This window comes from Xenopus tropicalis, chromosome 7 (genome assembly GCF_000004195.4).
Source record: "Xenopus tropicalis strain Nigerian chromosome 7, UCB_Xtro_10.0, whole genome shotgun sequence".
NCBI lineage: Eukaryota > Metazoa > Chordata > Amphibia > Anura > Pipidae > Xenopus > Xenopus tropicalis.
In genome coordinates, this window is record NC_030683.2 from 45,783,273 (window position 1) to 45,805,658 (window position 22,386).

Sequence of the window (22,386 nt, forward strand, 5' to 3'; positions counted from 1 at the left end):
CAAAATTTTGGCCACATCTCCTTTGTGTGTGCAATATAAACAGTTTATAACTATAACTATAATAAGCAATTTATATAAAGAGTTCCATTAAATAATGTTCTAATAAGTTCATTCAGTTTATTGGAGGTCAATGGAACAAAAGCATCTAATGGGTCCATACACACACAGTAAGAGTAGTGTAGCACTGTAGCATTGATCCGACTCCCACTCACTGTGCACAGAGGAAAATACTTCAGTCATTGCTTGTAAAGATTTTTAGCAAATGATGGGATAAATAGATGGACCAAATCTCATGTCTGTAGTGTGTACAAGGCCTTACATATATTGTTATCATGTCTCAGCTGTCCTAAGTATGCCTTCACCAATCCAGTGCATATATTCTCAAAATCCTCAAAGAGCACAGGTGATTCCATACATGGATGTATATATATATATATATATATATATATACACTATTGGTTTGATCCACCAGATCTCCTGGGAGATTGTACAAAATAGGTTATCTTGTGAGGAGGGTTGACAACAAAGGTAAACATAATGTGATCTGACCTGCTATTTTATCCAAAAATCTACATTTAAGCCATTGATTTAGAATGTATAAATGCATTAGGTGTTGTTTTGAAATACCCAGAGAAAAGGAGACTACATAGGATTACGTTATGTGTTATGTTATTTAGTCAGGGTGTGCTGCATTTTGAGATATTTTACCATGGTGGCAGCTGAGCTCAGGGCTCATAGCTATAGCCAGGAGTGCTGCACCATTAAAAAGGGTTATCTGTATTAAGGGCATTTTTGTCAATCCAGTGTTATACTTTATATGGTTTAAAAATTGCAAAGAACCTGAAAGCCAAGGAAATCTTACACATGTATTCCATTGACACATGCTGCTCCTCAATGTATGATCAAATTATGTTCCCCAAGCTGTCCTCAGGCATCGCAACAGTGCAGGCACTCATGCTATCCTCATAGGAACAGCGATGGATCAATATGTGGATTAATCATGTACCTGTGCTTCTGATCGATCCACTGGTGCTCCTGTAAATCCATCCATACACATTGCTCAGCATTAGAAACCACTGCTTCCCATTGTGTTATAACACAAGGCTGTACAGTACTTAGATTATACTTTCTGGCCACCATACACTAGCATAGGTTCAACACAATATCATTCATATTTTGTTTGTTTTTTAGTTTTTCTTTTTTTATGGCTTTAGGTTTTTTTAATTTATTTATTCTTAAAGCAGAAAATCAACTACGCGTGAAGCACAATTTACTCAATTGCTTGTTCTCTTATAGTGCAAGCAGTCATTGTACTGTGGGTTAGGGTTTGTCATACTGGCAGTGTAATTATGTTTTACTTTCAGCATGCATTGTTTAAAGGTTGTCTGCTTTTACGCTTCTCTTATTATTTAGGAGCCCTAGGATTTAACTAGGGCTCCTAAAACTTGCTTTTCTGTGAATGATAAACAGGCCTGGACTGGGATTTAAAATATACTCTGGCATTTTAAATACACAGCCCCCATAGACCCATCAAATAGTGATTATTTGGTCTTATAGCAGCCCCTCTGGCATTTACCATAACCCAAAGACTGCCAGTCCGGGCCTGATGGTAAAAACAGCTTATTTCGTGTTAATTAGGCACGTTTGCTTACTTTTGTGTAACATTGCAATGAACAGTATGATCTAACTAGATGGGGCATTGGTGCGTGGGCAGTTGAGCAGCATGGTAGTTTGAGCAGCAAAGAATATCTAACTGAGGTATAGCAGGGTAAGCAGCATAGTATAAGGAACTAAAGCACAGAAGAGTGGGCAGTGCAGAGTAACTGGCTGATACATAGCCTGGTGAGTCTAACTGAATAAGATAATATAGTGTATGCTTTACAGAATAATAGACACAGGCATCATAGTGTGGGAACTAAGGGCTAACTGACGAAGAGTTATATAAGCAGTCGGGGCTGATTATGATTATGCATTAAGCGACAACACTTGATAGTGGGGTTTAGGAAGTTGCAGAAAGTTACAAAGCTGAATCTGCATGGCAGTTTTAGAAGGATAAGGACATCATACAGGTAGACTAACATTATGAATTGTATTAAACAATTGAAAAAGAAAATTATAGTCTTCAAAGATAATAGGTTCCCTTTAGTTGATGCAGGGGAAATACAGAAGTATATGAGTGGTTATAAAAATGGTTTCCATCAAATCAAATCATCAAACTAATCATCTGTTCCATTGCAAAAATATATGCACAAAGGACAAATGTACTGATATAAAAAAGGTATGCATTGCAGTATATGCATTTTTGAGTGCATGATACACCTTATTTGCGCCAGGACCATGAGTAATCTCAAACTACTATTTTCTATAGGGAGAAGATGGTTTACCAGTACAGGGCTGCTGGAACAAGGTAATTTACAAATCAGACTGTTATTCGGATATGGGTTTGTTTGTTGTTTGCTTGTCTTTGCAGTATGTTTCCCTGCCTTGAGCTGATCAGATCAGATCTCAAGTGCATCCAGCATGTATATTTTATTCAAAATGCCACCTGTAAGGAACACTAATAACACTTGTAGTATTTCAAGGTAACTAAGTATTGATTACCCGTCCATGAGGTACATAGTGACCCTTCCATGTGGCTGGATAGTTAAGGCCAATTAAACATCCAGCTGTTACTTTAGCTAAAATAAAATAATTGTACAATTAACATAAACATGCAAGAATACTTCAGCTTGTGCGTAAAGGTGTTGTGCTATATTTATAGGATAATATCATAACTAAATAATAGATGTTAATTAACTTATTCTACTTAATGTACTTATTCTAGTTACTGATTAAATCACTGCCTGGTTGCTAGGGAAAATAAGACCCTGGCAACTAGGTAGCTGCTAAAAAACAAACTGGAAATCTGCAGAACAAAAAGCTAAAAAACCAGTGCAAATATAAAATGAAGAGCAATTGCAAAGTGCCTAAAAATATCACTGTCTACAGCATATTAAAAGTTAATTTAAAAGTGAACAACACCCTTTAAGTTTTGAGTAGCATAAATTCCTTTTAAGTGATGTAGTAAAGGTTGAAAAGTTTGCACCAGGTCTAGCACCCTATAGCAACAAAGTATATATTTGTTTTCAAACAAGAAACCAAAAAATGCCATCTTCTGGTTGCTATAGGTTACTGGACCTGGTGCAATCCTTGCAAATTTTGTTAATTTATCCCCTACGTACTGAAGGGAAAAATCAATAACTGCCAGTTGTTGCTAGGAGAAAACCCTGACACATAGAGACTGGTGCTTATTGGGAAGTGGGTAGTGGTATGGATGAAAAACGGGCAAGGTATAAGCTGTGCATGTGCAGATAGTGCCTGATTTTACATCCGGTAATATAGGCAGGTGGGTTTATCCTCTCCCAACTCAATTTAAGTGGCAGGAATGCAGCACAGTGGGGTTGGCCTTTCTCATTACCTAGTACTGATTAAACTGCTAAACTAACCTTGGTTTGTTTTCTCTTGCAGTGACCGTTCTAACCTGGGATTGTCCTGTGTGTTTGTTCATAGAATATTTATTTTTATACAGTGTTACATAAATGGAAAAAAATACCAAACTTTATGCATTTTTGTACAAATACTAAAACATTTTTGTCTCATTGGACCAGTTGTGTATTTTTGTACTTGCTTTTCTAATATTTGTGAAAAATATGCTGCTGTATTTGCATGATATTTGTGCACAATTATTAAATAATGCTTTTTAAGTTATTGTACTTTGGTGCCAAACGTTCCTCAGAAAAGTGACAGACCAATTGGACCCTAGCAATCAGATAGCTGCCACAATTCCAAACTGGAATTGTCTCAGAACAGCACTCTCTATATCATACTAAAAGCTAATTTAAAGGTGAACTACCCCATTAAAGATAAAGAGAACCATTGTATCCATAGAATAGCACTGCAATTAACATAACATTGTGACCTTCTAGCAGACACATTCCGTTAAAATCTGTGCCACACGTAGTACCTGCGACACACCAGATACCTGATCCCCACTCTTTTCCTTGTGTTCAATAGACTCTCAGTTCTGCCAAAATAAATGCAAATGTTGGGCTTATTAATGTGATTCAAAGGTGCTCAGTATAGTTACACTAAGTACAATTGTGCCCATCCTACCTGTTTTGCTGAACCGTGGATATACCACCTCCCTGAACATGGTGGTAATGCCAGGGTTCCTAAAGTGGGTTGTGTCAATAACCAAAGCTGACTTGTGGTGAAAGGTTAACACTATTGGCGTATAAGCACCATGTGCCAGAAGTGACCAAATTCTTACTCTGAGTTAGCCACAATATGCATTACTTTTAAGCATTGGGTGCAATGGGGCATTTGCAACTCAGGTCACGGCCACAAAACACATTATGGTTCAGGGTGTTGCAGTTCTTCATGAGAAGACTAAGGCGCCATACACTGTACTTTTGTATACATATATGAAAACTGAAAGTCTTGTCTAGTTGCAAAGGCACAACATTATTTACTCTTGTTTAACATTTAAACTGAATTATTAATGAAGGGATAATTATGTGATGACAGTATCCCTTTTAATGGTTTGTCATTTATCATTCTCTCCTCTTACTACCATTTAACCCAAGGCCCACTACTAGTTATATTATGAGACCAGCACTAGGCACCAGGGAACAGCAGAAGTGCAGAAAATAATATATATTTACCACTTAATCACAATGTAAAGCAAGCACAAATTAAATTAAGGAAATTGGGAAAATGTAATTAAACATTTAAGCAGGGAATACAATGGGCATAAATAAATAAGATAAAAAAAACTGTTTGCCCCCCAAAAAATTTTTTAATGAATATTATTACATTCCCGCAAAAATATCCGAATAATGGTGCATAAGCTGATTTCCCTGAGTCACTGTTGTAACTGCCACAAACCACAGGCAGTTTCTCCAGACTGCTTCCCTTTCTGTTCAGCAGGAAGCACCACAAAGAGTAAGTTAAGTTTTCACTTTCACTACAAATAGCATTTAACTAGTCAAAACGCAGTGGAATCAAATGTGTTCCATAAGATTAATAAATATACTTTATTATTCCAATAATGTTCAGTGTTTTTCATATTAGGTCCCTCTTTGTTTGCTTATAAATGCTGAGATATTATTTCCTCTAAACAACATGTGTTTTTTTTTACAGACACATAAAGTTTCTTTTCTTTACATCAGGGAGCAACATTTGTTTATAAATCAGATCGGCTTATTGGGCCTAGGTAAATGTTTGAAGAACATAGTTCTTGAAAAGTCCCCTGATAGCAGCAGTCCCATTGAGCCCTCTCTTTAAATAAACAATACATCATTTATAGGCTGAAATACTTTGCACCAAATTGGAACCATCTGTCAGTGAGACGGTATGGAATGTGGAATGTTCTGAAATCGGGGTGAGGGGGGGGGGAAGTACCAAAGTTCATGGCTTAGTTGAAAGAAAAAAAAATGTGTGAGGTGTTCCTAAGGGCTTGATATAATGTTAGATTTTTGCTTGGACTGCATGCATTTCACATAAATGTGTTTTCTTTTGCATTGTAAAAGGCAGCGGTGACATTGTTTTACCCTCTATTTTATTTGACAAAACAGAAACTGCCAGTACAAGCTACTATTTATATCCCCCCAAAATGAATGTATTTGCATAAATGTTCTGGCTTTTAAATATTATAGAACTCTCAATGAATAACACTTTAAAATGTATTCAGAAATGACTAATAAATAAAGCAGCAGGAAAGTATTTTGTGGGACATATAACTCATACTCATATGAGTACTTTTGCATGTTATGATTTTTACGCTCGTAATATCATGAATATGTTACAGGAGCAGAAGAGCAAAAATCTAAGCAGATAAAGAATGCGTCTCCTGATGTTTTTCTGCTCAGTTCTATGGTCCCATTGACTTATAGAACTGCATCACTAAATTACTGTTCTGTTCAGCCCTTGCCCAGAATGATAGAGGGTGCACTTGTTAAACATTACCAGGCTCATAATATAAGAAAAAATCAAAGTTGTAATAGTTCTTAGGAAAGTACTCTGAGAGATTTTTCTCAAAGGGGCAGATTTATCAATGTGTGACTTTAGAGCTCACTACAGTAAAATTTCTCCCACTCTCTGTTCATTCCTAGGGAATTTTTAGAGGTGTTTTTATCAATGGCTGAAAGTTAGAGTTTACCATTTTATAAATGCACCTCTAAAAATCCCATAGGAATGAATAGAGGGTGGGAGAACATTTCTGTGGTGTTTCTGTGAACTTCATACTTTCATAAATGTGCCCCTAAGTTATATAGGTGGGTATGTCCCCATTAATAAAAGTGGGCAATATGTGTATATTTTGCTACTTCAGGGGACATTTAATCATGTCCGTGAGTGAGGATCATAAGGGATAATAGGTAAATGAATATATGTGTATATTTATACACAGTCCACACTGAAATTGTCATCTGTCAATGTTTAGATGTTTAACACCCAACACACATATCCAAGGTTTAAGGTCAAATTTGTGTAAGAAAGCCAAAATGATATTTACAAGCAAGCTACATATTATCATGTACTTTAATAAGTAGTCAATAAAGCAGAGAGTTTACAAGAGCTTTCTGTAAGTTAAAAGCAGTATCTTACGGCTCTTAGCTGGCAAATGTTGCATATTTATTTCAAGGCCTTTGGCAAGCAAGCTCCTTAGAATAATAAGTGTCTGGAGGCATTTTACTTCTCTATCATGAAGATAAATCTAAAACCAAAAAGCCTTTGTATCCTGGAATCTGCAAATTAATACAGTAATAAATCAAAAGCATTTATTCTGGAATTGTTAACAATGAAACATTCACATTTACAATGGCAACGGCCTAAGGAGGCCTCTTGAAATATTGGTTTTATTATTATCAATATGATATTTTCATTACATAAATATATTTTACTGTATTAACAATATGCAGCTGCATTTTGGCTACATTAAAATCTAAGGTCTAGCCGCTATGTGCTTACACAAACACTATCAACAATACATTTGCTAGCAAGATAGCATATATTGTCATTATACAGGTATAGGACTTGTTATCCAGGATTCTTGGAACTAAAGGTGGCCATACACGGGCCGAGGGACCGATATCGGCAGCTAATCGGCCTGTGTATGGGGAGAGCAGAGCGGCCTGGCCGACCGATATCTGGCCTGAAATTGGCCAGATCTCGATCGGCCAGGTTAGAAAATCTGGTCGGATCGGGGACCGCATCGGCTCGTTGATGCGGTCCCCGATCCGACTGCCCCATTGCGGCCCCCTGGGGCCAAACGATCGGATTATTATTTTTTTTACCTAAATGCTCCCCGATATCGCCCACCCGTAGGTGGGGATATCGGGGGAAGATCCGCTCGCTTGGCGACATCGCCACCTTTAGGGTTTTCCAGATAAGGGATCTTTCTATAATCTGGATCACCATAATGCTTGTATAAATCTTAAGTGGTTGACATGTTTTACTGAGAATTATTCATAATTAAAGGAACAGTTTAGTGTAAAAATAAAACAGAGTAACTGCAACAGGAATTGGAGCCACATGGGACATAACTGTTTAGTTAGTTTTTTATCCTAACCTGCATACTCAGCAAATTAACTGAACTGTTATGTCCCATATCACCCCCTTCAAGTCGCGGACTGGCTAACGGGTTAGAAAGATGCAAAGGAAGAATGAATGTTCTGGCTATTATGTGAGACATATGTTCACTCCAGCTAACTAACTATATTAAAAGATTTTTATTTTGTATATCCTACCTATTTACCCAGTTTTATTTTTACACTAAACTGTTCCTTTATGTAATTACTACAGATGCTTTTTGCTTTAAAGTTGAGGGTAAAGCATTGTCAGAGCTGCCATTCCTACTCTGAAAACTCTGTTCTTAAAATCACCTTTATTTAATACCTAAAGGGTCAGACTCCATGGCTTATAGCCAAATAATGAAGCGCAGTTAAATTTAAGATGGCCGACTTGCCTTTAAGGATGAAGACAAGTGTATTCTTCATGTTTGAAGATTTGCTGAAGTTGTTTTGACTCAGGCCAACATCTGGTGAAGATTCTTGGATTTTGGTGCTGTGATAGCAATCCTTAGTCCAGTCCGGGAGGTATAACACCAGATTTTACTTCAGTTTTAATTCAGCCACGGAACTCTCCTGCATTTTTAATGGGAAATGAGGCAGGGACAAGAATCTGATGTTCCTTTGGCTTTTTTTGTGGTCACACTCAAAATGGGAAAAGAGCTGGACAGAGTTGGAAAATCTTTTCCTGTTGAACTAATGAAACGTGTAAGAGAAGAAGAATCGGCATAACCCTTCCTTCAGCAATATCCTTTGGATGAAAATATATTGGTTTTTTTATTGCTGATGTTGGGAAAAAACTGTTGATCAAGGACAGACTTCTGCCAAGTACCTTTTGATGATTCCATCTTTTACCCTCTTTTATTTAAAACACACACACACTATGCATTTTTATTCAATTCAAAGACTGTGTTTTATGAATGCCCTAATAATTTACACTTGTACTACAGTACTTTTGTTGTGTTGTTTCAACTGACTGAGATATGTGGATCTCTCATTTCTAGGATTTCAAATCACTGCCATGGGTAGATGCAGCTAATATATTTGTATAGGCTCATCTATCTGACAACTCTGTATACTGTTTTTCTAATGACTTATCTGGATGAAACACTATCTATTGTGATGATTTTTTTTCTGTTGTATAGCCAATTTAGCATTATCTTTCTTCACTAGCCGAAAAGACAATTTTTTACAGGAAGTAACAAATGAATTGATATAGTAATGGCCAAACTGAAGCTGCAGAGTTCTCTTATTCCTTTGGCTACTACAGTTCTGCAGTAGGTGTGACATATACAACCTACCACTGAGTGACTGAATTCCAGCGAAGTGGGTAAACCCCATTCATTTTGAACATAATTGTCTTTCCTTTTTTAACCCCATACACTGCCAGAAGTGCCCATATAGGTGCTGTTCCACTTGGGGGTTAAAACTGTTTTGGTTAATACAATATATATATATATACATCTATATATAGAGAGATGTTTTCCTAATGCTTTAATATATATATATATGTTACTTGAAGCCATTTTGAAAATTTTTAAATCATACCGTGCTATTTTTTACAGTCTACCAAAGTACTAGTTTGTATCAAAATTGTCTAAATGAAATGTCGTAGAAGCATCCAACTTTATGTGTACAGTGTATGTGCTTTGTATTTGTTTTGTATTGTTGTTATCAGTTGTCCAGGCCAGTGGTTTTTTTTTCTACTGTACTACAATGTGCATAGTTTGTTCTCTCTTAACAAAAGTAATAGTAGCACACTTTCAATGTAAACTTCAAGCAACTATTGACTTGGATTGCCAAAAATATTTATAAAAGTATCAGAAAAATGTGAGTTTAAGATTAGAATAGAAGCATTCAGAAGCATAGTTATCCCAGATCGAAAAGACAACGGTCAATATAAATGTCCAATAGTAGTCTTGAAATAGTGAGTGCAGTCTCTGGGTAGTTTTTAAAAAAAATTGGGGGAATTGCCTCTATACAATTTGATAAACACTCCCTAATGTGTCTAAAGCGTAATATTTTGTCAGTCTTTTTGTAGAAGACTTGTGTCTGTCTTAACATTTCTTTATTAGGTTTTCATGTGTTAGCATTCTAAAATGCTAATATTACACACAGAATGGCATTAAGTAAAAATAACATAATGTTAACTACCAAGAAGTTTGCAAATGTTAATCTACTTGGCAGCATTATCTATCTATATCTACATATATATGTGTATTATATTTCTGACACATAATTATGCGTTTGTATATATAGTGCATGGCAACACTACTGGCATTGGTCTATTCAAACATGAAGGAAAATGAATTCCATTTTGAGAGAATTCCATTGGTTTGTTATGAACACATTTCTCTGGGAGAATACTGCTAAAATATTTTTGTTTACAAAATGCAGCTAAGAGTTTTTATCAAAAACGGATTTATTGTGCCTGGATGCATTGCTTTTTAGACCATTGAAAAGGAATTTGCCTTGGCAAAAATTATTCATGTGGATGTCATATGTATATTATGTCTACCTGAGATCCTTGGCTGCTCATGCATGCAGACCTAGCCCTGGGCAACTATATTTAAATACCCTCCCCCCCCACCCCCAAAAAAAAGGTGAAGTAGGTGATGAAGTAGTTAGGCAGTTTCTTGAAAGCTTAAACATAAAGTCCCATGGTGCTGTGGAAAAAGATTCTTGATCTTTCAGTCATTTCTCTCTTGAATTTTTTTAAACATGACAATGAAAGAGACCATTTTTGGTCTCGATTTGCAAATTGTTTCCCTAGACTTTTAATGGTTCAGGAACTCGAGAACTCTCGACAACTTGAATTCAAACAATGTGCCCTTAGGTTTTAATGGATCTCAGCAGCTTTTTGCTTCAAAATATTTTAGTTCCAGTGTTGGTGATAAGATGAAAGAATTATAAATGAAAAAAAAAACGATAGAGAAATTTAGTCTGTGGGAGAAAAGCTTGTCAGGTATGAGCATTATTTTTATCCTAACTGTTGATAAATCTGTCCTTTAGGGCAATGACACATGAGCATATTAGTCACCCCACAATTAATCTCCTATAGCGGTGGTGACTAAATCTCCCGATTGCTTTCCCACTGGTGATAATGTAAATCACCAGTCGGAAAACATGCTTTGGTAACTTTGGAAATTTATCACGAGGCAACAAATCTTATATGCCATTGTCCTTAGTGTTGATATTATTGAGCCACACTCTCCCAGTTTTCCATCCCTTAAAAGCCTTCATTGGTAGCTCAAGGTTAAAATTTGAATTTTACATTTTCTGTTTGAGTTTATATCCAGAGTCCACAATGCTGCCATTACTATTTGCCCTTGTGGATATATCTTTTTGAGACATTGCAGCATCTTTCTAAAATGCCAGGACAGTTCTTACCTTATTAATTGCTCAGATGAACACTTGGGGCATACCGTGATGGAGGAGAGGATTCAGTTTTCAGCTGAATCCAAATACTACAAATTTGGCGCTACCTACAATAAAGTGACTTAGAATGGCCCCCAGAGGAGAATACCATCTAACATAATGTAACAAGTCCTTCTTGTCTAAGGAAAGTAATCGGTTATTGGAAATGATTAGTCATTTAGGGATTTTGTTTTTTTTTTAAAGAGGCATTCAATGAAAATTTGGAAGTATCTTTGGCATTTACCTTTGTTCACATTTATTATTATTGAAATGGTTTTGTTATCATAATTGTTCTTTCTGCAATTTTACCTTTTTTTGTACTGTTTTCTTGTACTATAAATGAACATGTAATATACGTAAATGTACTTGTGCTTATACTCATGTATTCACAAGTATGACTTGGGCATTGAATTTCTAGTCTTGTGTCAGAAACAGGCATGTAAAAGGCTACCTTTTTGTATTGCTTGTATTTAATGGAGAATTTCATTAAAAATTGAATACTGCCCTTTTAGTGGCATTTTACTAATACATGTTGAATAACTACTTTTGCACGCTTCATTATATGCTTTTATATACATTAAGTAAAATTGGCTTTGCTTTCATTCTGTTGTTAAAGACACAAGAGGAATATATTACACATTCATTGTCTTCCTCGTAAATGTTTATAAACAGAAAGGGGCTTCTTGCTGCAAACTGTGCTGTCCTTTTTACTATCTACTTTACCATTCTTTTTTTTTACCTATGCTTCCAGTGCTGAAAGATAACATTTCTTAAAATAGGTGACCTGTTAGTGCAGCGTTACATGGTATGAACAACAGACAACTAATTGTGTGAGAGTGTTTATACATAAATATATAGACAAAAAGACACAGCAAGAGAGTGCTTGATTATTTATTGATGGCACCCAACTGGAATACACTGCACTTTACATGCCAAGATAACTATAATTGGTAAATATCTATGTATTATTACCTGCATGCTTCTGCTGCTTCCGGATCAATCCCTGTGCCTTGTGTGTGGACTTCAAATTGTTCACCAACAGAACACAACACTGTTGAACAAGATTGGATTACTAGGGACCTTGGCAGAATGTTGTCCACAAACAGATTAAGATTTTCATCCCTACTTGCCATTGTTGCATCCATACTGAACAGCTCGGAGGGTTTTAGCCAACACATGGACCAGTTTGGTTGCAGAATGACCTAACGGTCTAATAATATTAACCCATGTGTGCCATTAGTAATTCCAAATGCTCAAGTAATAGGATATTTCTTCATTTTAACATGGATCCACCCATTCTTGACTTCTTGTAGACTTTTTAAAGACAACTATGGAGTTCGACTTTCACACTGTATTAAACCCATGGGGCCTCCAAGAAATAATTTGAGTGTATGTAAAAGTCCAGATATGGCTTTAAAAAGTTAAATCAACAAATACTGACATATAGTACTTCCAGACATCCAATATTTGTATATACTAGCTTGTTTTATGTTCTGCAGAAACGGCTGTTCATTGTACATCAAGCCTGTACCCTTATGGGCTGATTTACTAATCCACGAATCCGAATGGGAAAAATTCGGATTGGAAAACGAACATTTTGCGACTTTTTCATATTTTTTGCGACTTTTTCGTAGCCGTTACGACTTGCGGGAATTGTCGCGACTTTTTCATAGCCATTATGACTTTTGTGAATTGTCGCGACTTTTTCATAGCCATTACAAATTTCGTGAATTGTCGCAACTTTTTCATAGCCATTACGACTTTCGCAAATTGTCGCGACTTTTTCGTATTGAGCGCTCAAAAAAGTCGCAAAATACCAATCATTACGAAAAAAACGCATTCGGACACTTTTCAGACGTTCGTGGATTAGTAAATGTGCCCCATAGTCTAGCACTTCCAAATGCTTCCCTCTGGCTATAATTCCTTAGCTTAACAGGCTTGGTACCACTGAGGTTTGAGTACAAGTATATACACCTAGCACTACATAACTCATTTCTGTGGAAAGCAGGTTAAAAAGATATGATGGTTCTTATGACAGAGTCCATTGGGTTCATCAATCCTTTATATTGTGCTAAACAAATGTCATAAACTTGAAGTCCATAGTTTAAGGTAATTTTGCGCGTGCATGTATATATATATATATATAGTGTATTTAGCAAATGCTATATGATTTTTATGTTAAAACTGGTTGGTATATTGCAATATAATGTAATATATATTATTTAATAAAATATTACTTATTTCAGTAAATCATAAGTTATACACAAGTAAATAAGCTAGTAATCGCATATACCCAATATCCTTTAAATTATCTCTGCAATCAGTTATCTTAACAGCAATGATCTATGTGCAGTGCACTGCCTTAGCTGCTTATGCCAGGTTATCAGATTTAGACAGTGTTAAAGGGTTGTTTTGGGCCTTGTTTTCTTGCTCCAAAAGCACCCCTTTTATTTCTTGCTGATCAGAGCAGTGTAGAGGAAAGGAGATGCTTAATGGAAAGACCAGTATGTTTTTTTAAGGAAAGATAAAGAGAAAGGTTTTGCAGATTATTTACCAAACGAGTATAAAACATTGCATATAGAATGAACAATTATGACTTAACACAGGGACTAAAAAAATAACTACATGTGAAAGTATTGGAACAAATGCTCTTGAAATTTCAGCTGTAAAGTGCTGCTGAGAACCATTGCTGAGTGCAGGCAAAGCTCTACATTTTAAGAATAAAAGGCATTGGTTAATATGTTATATTCGGCTCTTGGTTGTATTTGCATGTTAACATGGCATTTTGGGCCAACAGATTAAAAAATCAGGCTAATGTTCCTGAAGCATTTGTTACACATTATGCCATGGCTTTCTTTGCACTTGCTATATACAAGAGTGCATGTTGTAGGCTAATATTCAATCCAATATACTTACTTTAAAATTACAGTTTCATGACATACCTATTAAAAACAGCACACATAACAAAATTAGGCACATGTTTTTCTTTTTCAAAGCACAGCATCGAAACTGACCACATTCCCGTCTATGTGAATCATGTGTAAATTCCATTGATTTCCTCCTAAACATTTACACATAGGGATACCCACAGACAGCAAAACACTTTAGGCTTATGCCACACGTAGCATATGGCGCATATTTTCGGCAAGCAAAAAAACACTTGCCAAAAATACGCTCATGCCTGTGCCTGCAAATGAATTGAATACGCTCGGGTGCAGGCACATGTAGCTGATATCTGCTTAAAAATGCAAGATTTTGCATTTTCTTGCTTTTTTATGCTAATATCGACTAAATGTGCCTGCACCCGAGCAGATTCACTTCATTTGGGTGCAGGCACAGGTAGGGGGAGTTTCAAGCGTATGCAGTGTATTCTTGGCAAGCGTTTTTTGGCTTGCTGAAAATATGTGCCATATGCTTCGGGTGGCATTAGCCTCAGTGTCGAAATTCGAATAAAACTAAAAAAATGAAAAACAGCAAAATTGGCCAAAGCATTCAGTGTAAGAGTGGGATGCCAGGGGCCCATTTTATTCTCTCTTCACTCACCTTCTGTATTCACTTTACACACATCTGTATCTGTAGCATAGCATCGGCATGCAAGGCCACATTGTAAGCAGGAGAGTCCATTGACACTTGGGCCCAACAGAAGTGGTACCTTGGTACCCTGGCTGGCCAGTCCAACACTAAAAACTTTACATGTGCCTTAAAGAAGTTACATTGTGAAATTGGTAATGGGACAGCAAACATTTTGCACAAATCAAGTGAGAGCTCCTTTGTCTGTAATTATGTATATTTATATATAAAGTGATTTTTCCCTTGTTTCTTTATATTAGGCCATTAAGGGGCGATGTAATGGGTTCTAATTAAAAATGAATTAATGAAAAAACCTTTATAGTTAACAAAAAAGCCCTTTCTGGTTTACATTGTTTTTTATTTCATTAACAGAAAGATAATAATGACAAACTTTAAACTTGACTTTGTATATTTCAAATTTCTTGATTTAAAGTGCAATGGTGATTTATCAAAAATTCCTCTTCTGCATTATAACAACAGAGGGCGCTAACACATTTTGCAAATTGTGTGTGTGTGTGTATATAAATATATAATATTTCTATTAAGTATTTTTTCTTGTTCGGTAAAACACCTATTTTTGCAACAAGATGCTATTGTCATTCGTACTGTAGTAAGATTTCCATTTTTCATGATGTAATTGTATTGTGGTCGTACCTGGTGTAAATATTTCTTTCTTATACATTTTCTAAATAGATGTACTTAAACATTTTTCATTGTTTATAGTCAGCAACTGACCGTATAAATGAATTACAAACCATTTGGTTGTGTTTTTGCCTTATTTTGTATTATTATATTTCATTTTCATTGCTAATCAGCAGGTTGATCAACATTAAAAAGGAAAATATCCCTTTAGCTTAGAATGAACAGCAGCTTGAAGAAAATTCCTTAAATACTGCAACATTTAACATTTTTCCCAGAATGCTCCAACTCTTAATATATGCAAATTATTGTGCATTTAAGCAAAAAAAAAAGTCACCTTTTATTTAAATGTTTTTGATTTTCTTGAACCTTGCCAAATAGCTCTTATTTTAGTCACCAGGCCCAAGATTATATACATAACATTCTCCTGTGGGAAGCCAGCCTACGGGTACTATGTCACTATGGCAGCGCTACCAGAAATGTGCTCTGAAGAAAAAGCTTGGAGTGCATGGAACATACCAACATCAGTGCCCCTGACCCTTGAATTAAAGGGAATCTACATATTTCAATTGTGCACTCCAGATCTTAAAGGATCTGCCACTCTTTTGTCTTTGCTGGTGGAGAAGTCATGCCATCTACTGTATTAGTAAAGAAACAGCTAAAACTACCCATGTTGCCTCCTATTCATGCATCAATAGGAAGAGGCATGGGTGGTTTCAGGCTTTTTTCTGCCAGCTGCAATACATTTATCTAGCGTTATATATTTGTCAATGTGTAAAAAAAAAAAATATTTATATACAGTGTGCATGTGTTGCCCTATGCATGAAGCGTTCTGTGCAAAGAACAGTGCCAGGATGTGCACACCAGCTCTGTCATTAACACCTACTTTAGAGCAAGAGGTATGGACAGGACCCAATGCGGGCTGCACCTCCTGCCTGCACAGGGTGGCACAGGGAAATGGAGCAAAGAGGCCTGCAGCAATTTGCGCACACTCAAACGTAGCTTTCAAAATACAAAAAAAAGTCTAATTGCAGCTTTTTATTTGCACTTTGCATTCTGTGCTTTGGTTTGCAAATGAGCCCATTTTTATACAGTAAGAGGGAATGAATCCTAACACCCCCTTATCCCCCTTACCCTTCCAAAATAGAAATCTGAAAAAATGTACAACTTTGTAGCTGAGAAATCATCTGTACTGCCAAAAATGCTATATCTCATAGCAGGAGGTAAATTGTATATGTCTGGGAGATATCAACTGAATAGCTAAAAGCAGTAGCTACCTCAAAGGATTTGCTTTGTGCTGTTCCAGTTTCCTGCAAGCACAGGATCATGTAGCTTAAAATGATATGGCTGCCTTCACACTCTAATTATAACAAACCAAAAATACTATATTAATTGTTTTTTGTTTTTGTAGTTGTACATTGTACAAAATGTAATATAGCATTAAAACTTAGGGGCGGCTTTTACATAAAGGTTGTGTTTTTTTTCATGATTCATATTTTTTGCACCAAAATATGGTTTTGTCACAGAAAAAAAAATTAAAAAATTGTCATTTATTATGCAGCAAAACTGCGGCAAATCAGAAAGCAGTAGCACGCCATCTTAAACCTGTCAAGATCACATAGAAGTCAATGGTAAACATAAGATCTTTCTTTGCTTCATGGTTAGAGGTTTTTCTTGGTGTAAGTTCTATGATTATACGAAAAAGTTTCAGTGTTCACGTTTTTTCCACGTCTCTTTATTTGGGCTTTTTCAATTTGGATCTTTCAATAAATAATTGACATTCGTGAAAATGAGTTTAGTCATGGTTTTGAAAACCTCTAAAACCCCCGAAAATTAGATAGTTGTTAAATGGGCCTCTAAATAATATGATAGTATCCCTTTAATGAAGACCAAACTTGTGATGGAAGATGCTCTACTGTAATGTCATTAGATTTCTTGGAAATATTTTATATACTTATATGAAGGTGTAACAGGTTCAGCTTGTAGTTTAAGCCTAGTATGGGGGCTGAGAATTAAAATTATTATGTTGTATGTCACTTTCTGTCCTTCACAAAAGGAGGAGGCTAGTCCATGGGTGTCCAAAGTCATGTGAAGGCACAGGATAGAAGGGTTCTCAAAAGATCAAAACTGGTATGGTGCTTGGATCTGATTACCACCCATTACTACCTGTTAGTGTGGAAGATGCAGCTCATATCAAATCATATAAAATAAAATGGTTTAGAGGAAAATGGCTATTCATATCTGGTTGGTTTGCAGGTGTATATATATTTATATATAGGGAATAAAATAGCCCCATTTTTAATTATAAAGATATTAGTCACAAAGGATTCCATGACTATATTAAAGCTCTTATACAGGTTCGAAACTCCAAGGTGACTTCTAATATACTCATATTTTACAATGTGCATTACATTCTTTCTTTTTTAAAATACACAAGGTACAGTTAGTAACGTGACAAATATTACATAATTAAACACCCATAACTGACGACATCACTAAGCATAGATAACTGATGACATCACAATAGCACAATTTATTAGGATATTATTTACAGGATATTGATGGCTTTTGTGTATTATATATAATGACACAATGAATCAAATTTTTTAAATTCAAATTTGTAGTAGGCCGATCAAAGCAAATTTTACCTGTTTGTAAAATAAATAAATATTTATTTTTTTATTTTAGAGCATAGTAAAGATAGTGAGTCCCTATAGATTTTGCTGCCTAAGGCACAAGGAGGATAAATTAGTTATCTAAGGCTACAAAGAAGCAGCAAATAATATGATATATCTGCTGTAAATTGCATGTAGTTTTGTATTTACGCTCACTTCATAAATTGTTCCCCTTAAATGAATGTTTGTGTGGTTTATATTATCTCTTTTTAGAGAGAGGAAGCAGATAAAGGCTTTGTATGAAACTGCAGAAATTACCAGTATGTATCCAGCAGTGGAACATGTAACTGATGTCCATGTAGACTGCAGTCTTGCTTTCATTTTGTTCAATAGGGAAGTCAAACAGAGCTTGGCAAACTGAAATGACAAGGAGCCTGGGGGAGGGGAGGGTAAGTGAATCCCAAGGGCAGAAAAGTAATAATGGAGTGGCAGGAAATTGATCACCTCATCTCCAACCAAAGTAATCCGGTACCTCTGTATAAGGCAGTTAATGCACACACAGCACCATGCTACTGCCTACAATGGTGATTGAGGAGGTTGAAAACATGTCAAGTCCCCAAATGTTTTGGAAGTCATGAGTTTATGGCCCTCTTTCCAAAAGAAACAGCTTAGTCTCCCTCCCCCTGTAATATGCACAGAAATTATAGGTAACCCGGTAATGAAAGGGGCATTATATCTCCGTTTTTGATACACTTTGCACTGAATGTACATTCTCACTAGCTTTAGGTAAAGCTGCAAATTTTTCTGATTTCTTGCACTAAACATTTATAAACTGTAAAGAGTGAAGTAACGTTTTAGTTCCTCTACCTGTGAGCAAGATAAAAACAAATCAGCTGTCCATCAAGAATCCCTCTGTATAATGAACTGCTCTATATCTCACAGCCTACAAGCTTCAGCTTTGGGAAGAGAGTGGTTTGTTTAAATTAAGCATTTCTCAGTGGACTGCTGATTTGTTTTGACCTTGCTCATATAGACAGGAAGTAGAAGATTCAGTTTTAGTTTTTGCCCTGTTTAGTGCAAGGAATAACAAAAGCCATACATATTTCCTAATTAATAGGCATAAACTATGTTTTACACGAGCCCTATGCATTAAACTAATTTTAGAAGGAAAAGTACAATCACTGGTAGGCACCACCAGTTATTGTAATCACTCAACTGATACCCCAGGCCCATGCTCCTGAGAGCTGAAATCTGCCCCGGTCAGGTTACATACGAACAATCCTCTTCTTCCCTTCTTTAAAATTCCGGGGTCAGCGCATATGCAGTAGAGTAAAATAGCCATCTTTTTTCTTAAAGTCCGGACTTTCACTCTACTGCGAACGCACACCTGTATAAAGAAAGAAGGCGGATTGGCCAGTGCAGTTTTCTGCTAACAGGAGCACCAGCCCGGGGTATCAGGTAAGTCAATACAATCATTGGAGTGTGCCTATCATTTAGCTCTATAGGTCAACAGTGTCAATAGACAAATGGCGTGATTCAGCAGGAGAGACAGAATGGGATGAAATCGTGCTTGGTGAAAGTATATGAAAGCACAAGAAACATGTATCTTTGCAAGTATAGGTATGGGGACTGTTATGCAGAATGCTTGAGACCCAGAGTTTTCCATATAAGTGATCTTTCTGTAATTTGGATTGCTACCTTATGTCTACTAAAAATAATTTAAAAATACATTAAACTCAATAAGTTTGTTCTTCCTCCAGTAAGGATTCATCCTATCTTGGTTGCAATGAAGTACAGGGTTCTGGCCCAGACTGGCGATCTGTGGATTCTGACAAATGCCAGGGGGGCTGCTGTAAGATGCCATAGCCAGTCACTATTTATAGGGCTGTTTCTGTGTACTTGAAATGCCAGGGCCTATTCTGAATCCCAGTCAAAACCTGAAGACAATCATAATTAGAATTATTTGATTAAAAAGGACTCTATGGGAAATTACCTTCTCACAGTTTGGAACTTTCTGGAGTATGGGTTTCCAGATAAAGGATCCTATACCTGTACCTTTAATATGGGTGTCAATAATTGTGTCCATTTATTCATTGTATGCCTCAGTGGAAGCAAACGGTAAAGCATCTCCTGCTATGCAGGGACTGTGCACATATCATCATGCTTTACTGTCAAAATAACTGAAAAGTCCTAGACTGTCTAAATGAATAGGTCATGGCAGTTTTATAAGTAACTATAAACAGACAAGCAGTAGAAGACAAAAGAATGACTGTTGCCATTACAGCAGGTGTAAGGTGAGTTTTCCATTCACCTGTTAGGATTTTATGGATAATAAATCTTGATTATTTAAGTTTAAAAACTTGATTCCAGTTGGGACCATGTTATTTTTCAATTTGCTTAGCCCAAATTGGTGATCCTATGGGATCAGTCAGGCCAGGGTTGGCAAGCGTTGCCACGTTCTGCAACTGGCCTCTGCCCAAACAGCAAGACGAGTTATGCCATGACCTGCAACAAGCATTGTCCCATGTTCTGGAAAAATATACACCCCACCAGCTTCCTATATTGTTGCCTTTCTTCCCCATTAATAACATTTGATACCAAGCATGTTTACTGGAAAATACTGGCTAGGTAGCAAACCTATCTGTACCAAAAGGAAATTGAGACATATCTGATAGGACCGAATAGGTCTTATATAGGTAGAATTTTTCCCATTAAAAAAGCCGGTGTTTCCTACTGCAGTGCCCTCCATTTCCTCCCCCAGCTATGTATAAAGCCCAGCCAGCAGTGCTGTACAATGCACGTAAATATATGTACAAATGAGGAAATAGTGCATATTGCTGATAAACACGCTTATCTCCCTCACAAATAGGCCGGTATGGGTCCCCCAGGGAAACAGAACGTTATTGATACGTGTGTATATGGACTGCAGCGTCGCGTCCATTTTGTTTAGGAGGGAAGTGACACGGAGCTCAGCAAACTGCAATGAGTAAGGCCCTGGGGACAGGCGAATCCCCGGTAAAGGGCACAGCAAACTGAAAGCGAACTTTAAAGTTAGGAAGTGGCTTGAGCTCCTCCTAGGGGTGGTGTTAGATTTGAATCACTAGTCAGGGCTGAGCTGCCGCTCTCCTTCTCCGCCCCATCCTCTCTCTCTCCCTCTCTCTCTTTTTATCTTCTGCCCTGTGTCCCACCTCCTGGCTTTACTATCAGCGCTCTGGGCTTCCATTTACACACTGGGTTGGGGGGGAGGGAAAAAAACAACAAAATAATAGAAAGGAGACAAGAGGCAAAACAATAAGGAAACAATAGGAAAAGAAGATCCAGCCTCCTCCAACTTGCAGCCTGGCATCCCCTTGGAGAAGAAAAAGGCTAGGAATAGACTAGAGAGAAAGGTAAGAGAGACAGCAGCCCTCATGCTTCACATCTCTCGCAATGAATGGCTTCTGCTCTGCACATTAATAAGCACAAGCAGAACACACACACACACACAATATATAGAAGGCAGAGAGATTTAAAGGGGAAGTGCCCCCTGCAGCCCATGAATAAGCAGAGAACAATAAAAAAAAATCACCTTGTTCTGCATTTGTATTTAAACATTTCAAACAGCCCCCTCCCAATAACAAAGGGGGGGGGGGGTGCATACTGATCTCTTTCTTGCCGTCTAGTGTATTGAAACATTAACTGTCATTTCTCTTTAATTCAGCTGCCATGTTTACCTTTCTGACGGTGGGACGGGGGAGTAATAATCACCCATAGCCAGAATCTTCTATTCCTATCTGTATACAGTACATTTCCCCTTCACTGTACAACAGGCACAGCCGGTAGAATCCAGAGAAATGCAATGCATTAACTCTTATTGTGCCTTTACAGGGGCTGTACTGCTTGCTGCTGCCTAGGCCTATTATTTGGCATACAGACAAGATGTAGTATAGTTATTTAGGGATTTGTTACTAGGATAATGGGGCATTACTGTACCACAAGCTGAATTTTGTCAATTTATTGTGTGTATAATTTATGGTATGACGTGTAATGGGATAAATTGCAATAAAAGCATTAGCAGTGTATTTGTGGAATTTAGCAAGGGATGACATATTTTTATGCCTTACAATAACACACAGGTTTTTGATATTTAAAACTGGAGTCTTTTTTTTTATTCTTTTCATTGTTTATTTTTTGGAGGGAAGGGATGAAAAGCCATTGTTTTATGCTTACGCTAAGTATATATTTATTTTTCATATGCTTGGTGAAATTAGTTTATAGGGTTTGTCCCTTTTACCCAGTTGCCGTGGTGTAAAATTGTCATTTTATTTAGGCTTGATTTCTTTTCATGGCAATGCCGTCTCCTCCTCCTTCTCTTCCTGCTTTCACCCCCTGGAGCCCCCAGCGGAAACAATGATTACAGATAGCTGAAGGAATATATTACCAGTTCTGTCCAACCTGCTGTTGTTCAACTAAAGCTCCCAGCATTCTCTCTGAGATTATGTTTATTAAGTTGTAGTTCAACAACAGCTCTGTAGGGCCACAGACTTGATATCCTTGAA

General features: G+C 36.8%; 2 protein-coding genes across 34 annotated transcripts in view; both read left to right on the top strand.

The window, feature by feature from the left end:
* The window catches only part of col13a1 (collagen, type XIII, alpha 1), a 201,571-nt gene extending 190,019 nt beyond the window's left edge, over nt 1-11,552 (top strand). For 30 of the 33 annotated variants that reach the window (XM_031905313.1, XM_031905314.1, XM_031905320.1 and 27 more), the window contains 2 exons: nt 2,369-2,407; nt 7,942-11,552. In XM_031905313.1, the coding sequence (XP_031761173.1) occupies nt 2,369-2,407; nt 7,942-7,971 (69 nt within the window). In that variant the 3' untranslated portion in view covers nt 7,972-11,552. Of the gene's footprint in view, nt 1-2,368; nt 2,408-3,507; nt 3,753-7,941 lie in introns of those variants that run through there. The other 3 variants (XM_031905312.1, XM_031905315.1, XM_002935770.4) reach the window with 1 other exon arrangement.
* Nucleotides 11,553-20,989: 9,437 nt separating this feature from the next.
* The window catches only part of macroh2a2 (macroH2A.2 histone), a 49,956-nt gene continuing 48,559 nt past the window's right edge, over nt 20,990-22,386 (top strand). Inside the window, exon 1 of the mRNA NM_001006924.1 lies at nt 20,990-21,237. The gene's annotated coding sequence lies outside the window, so the exon portion shown is untranslated. The remainder of the gene's footprint in view (nt 21,238-22,386) is intronic.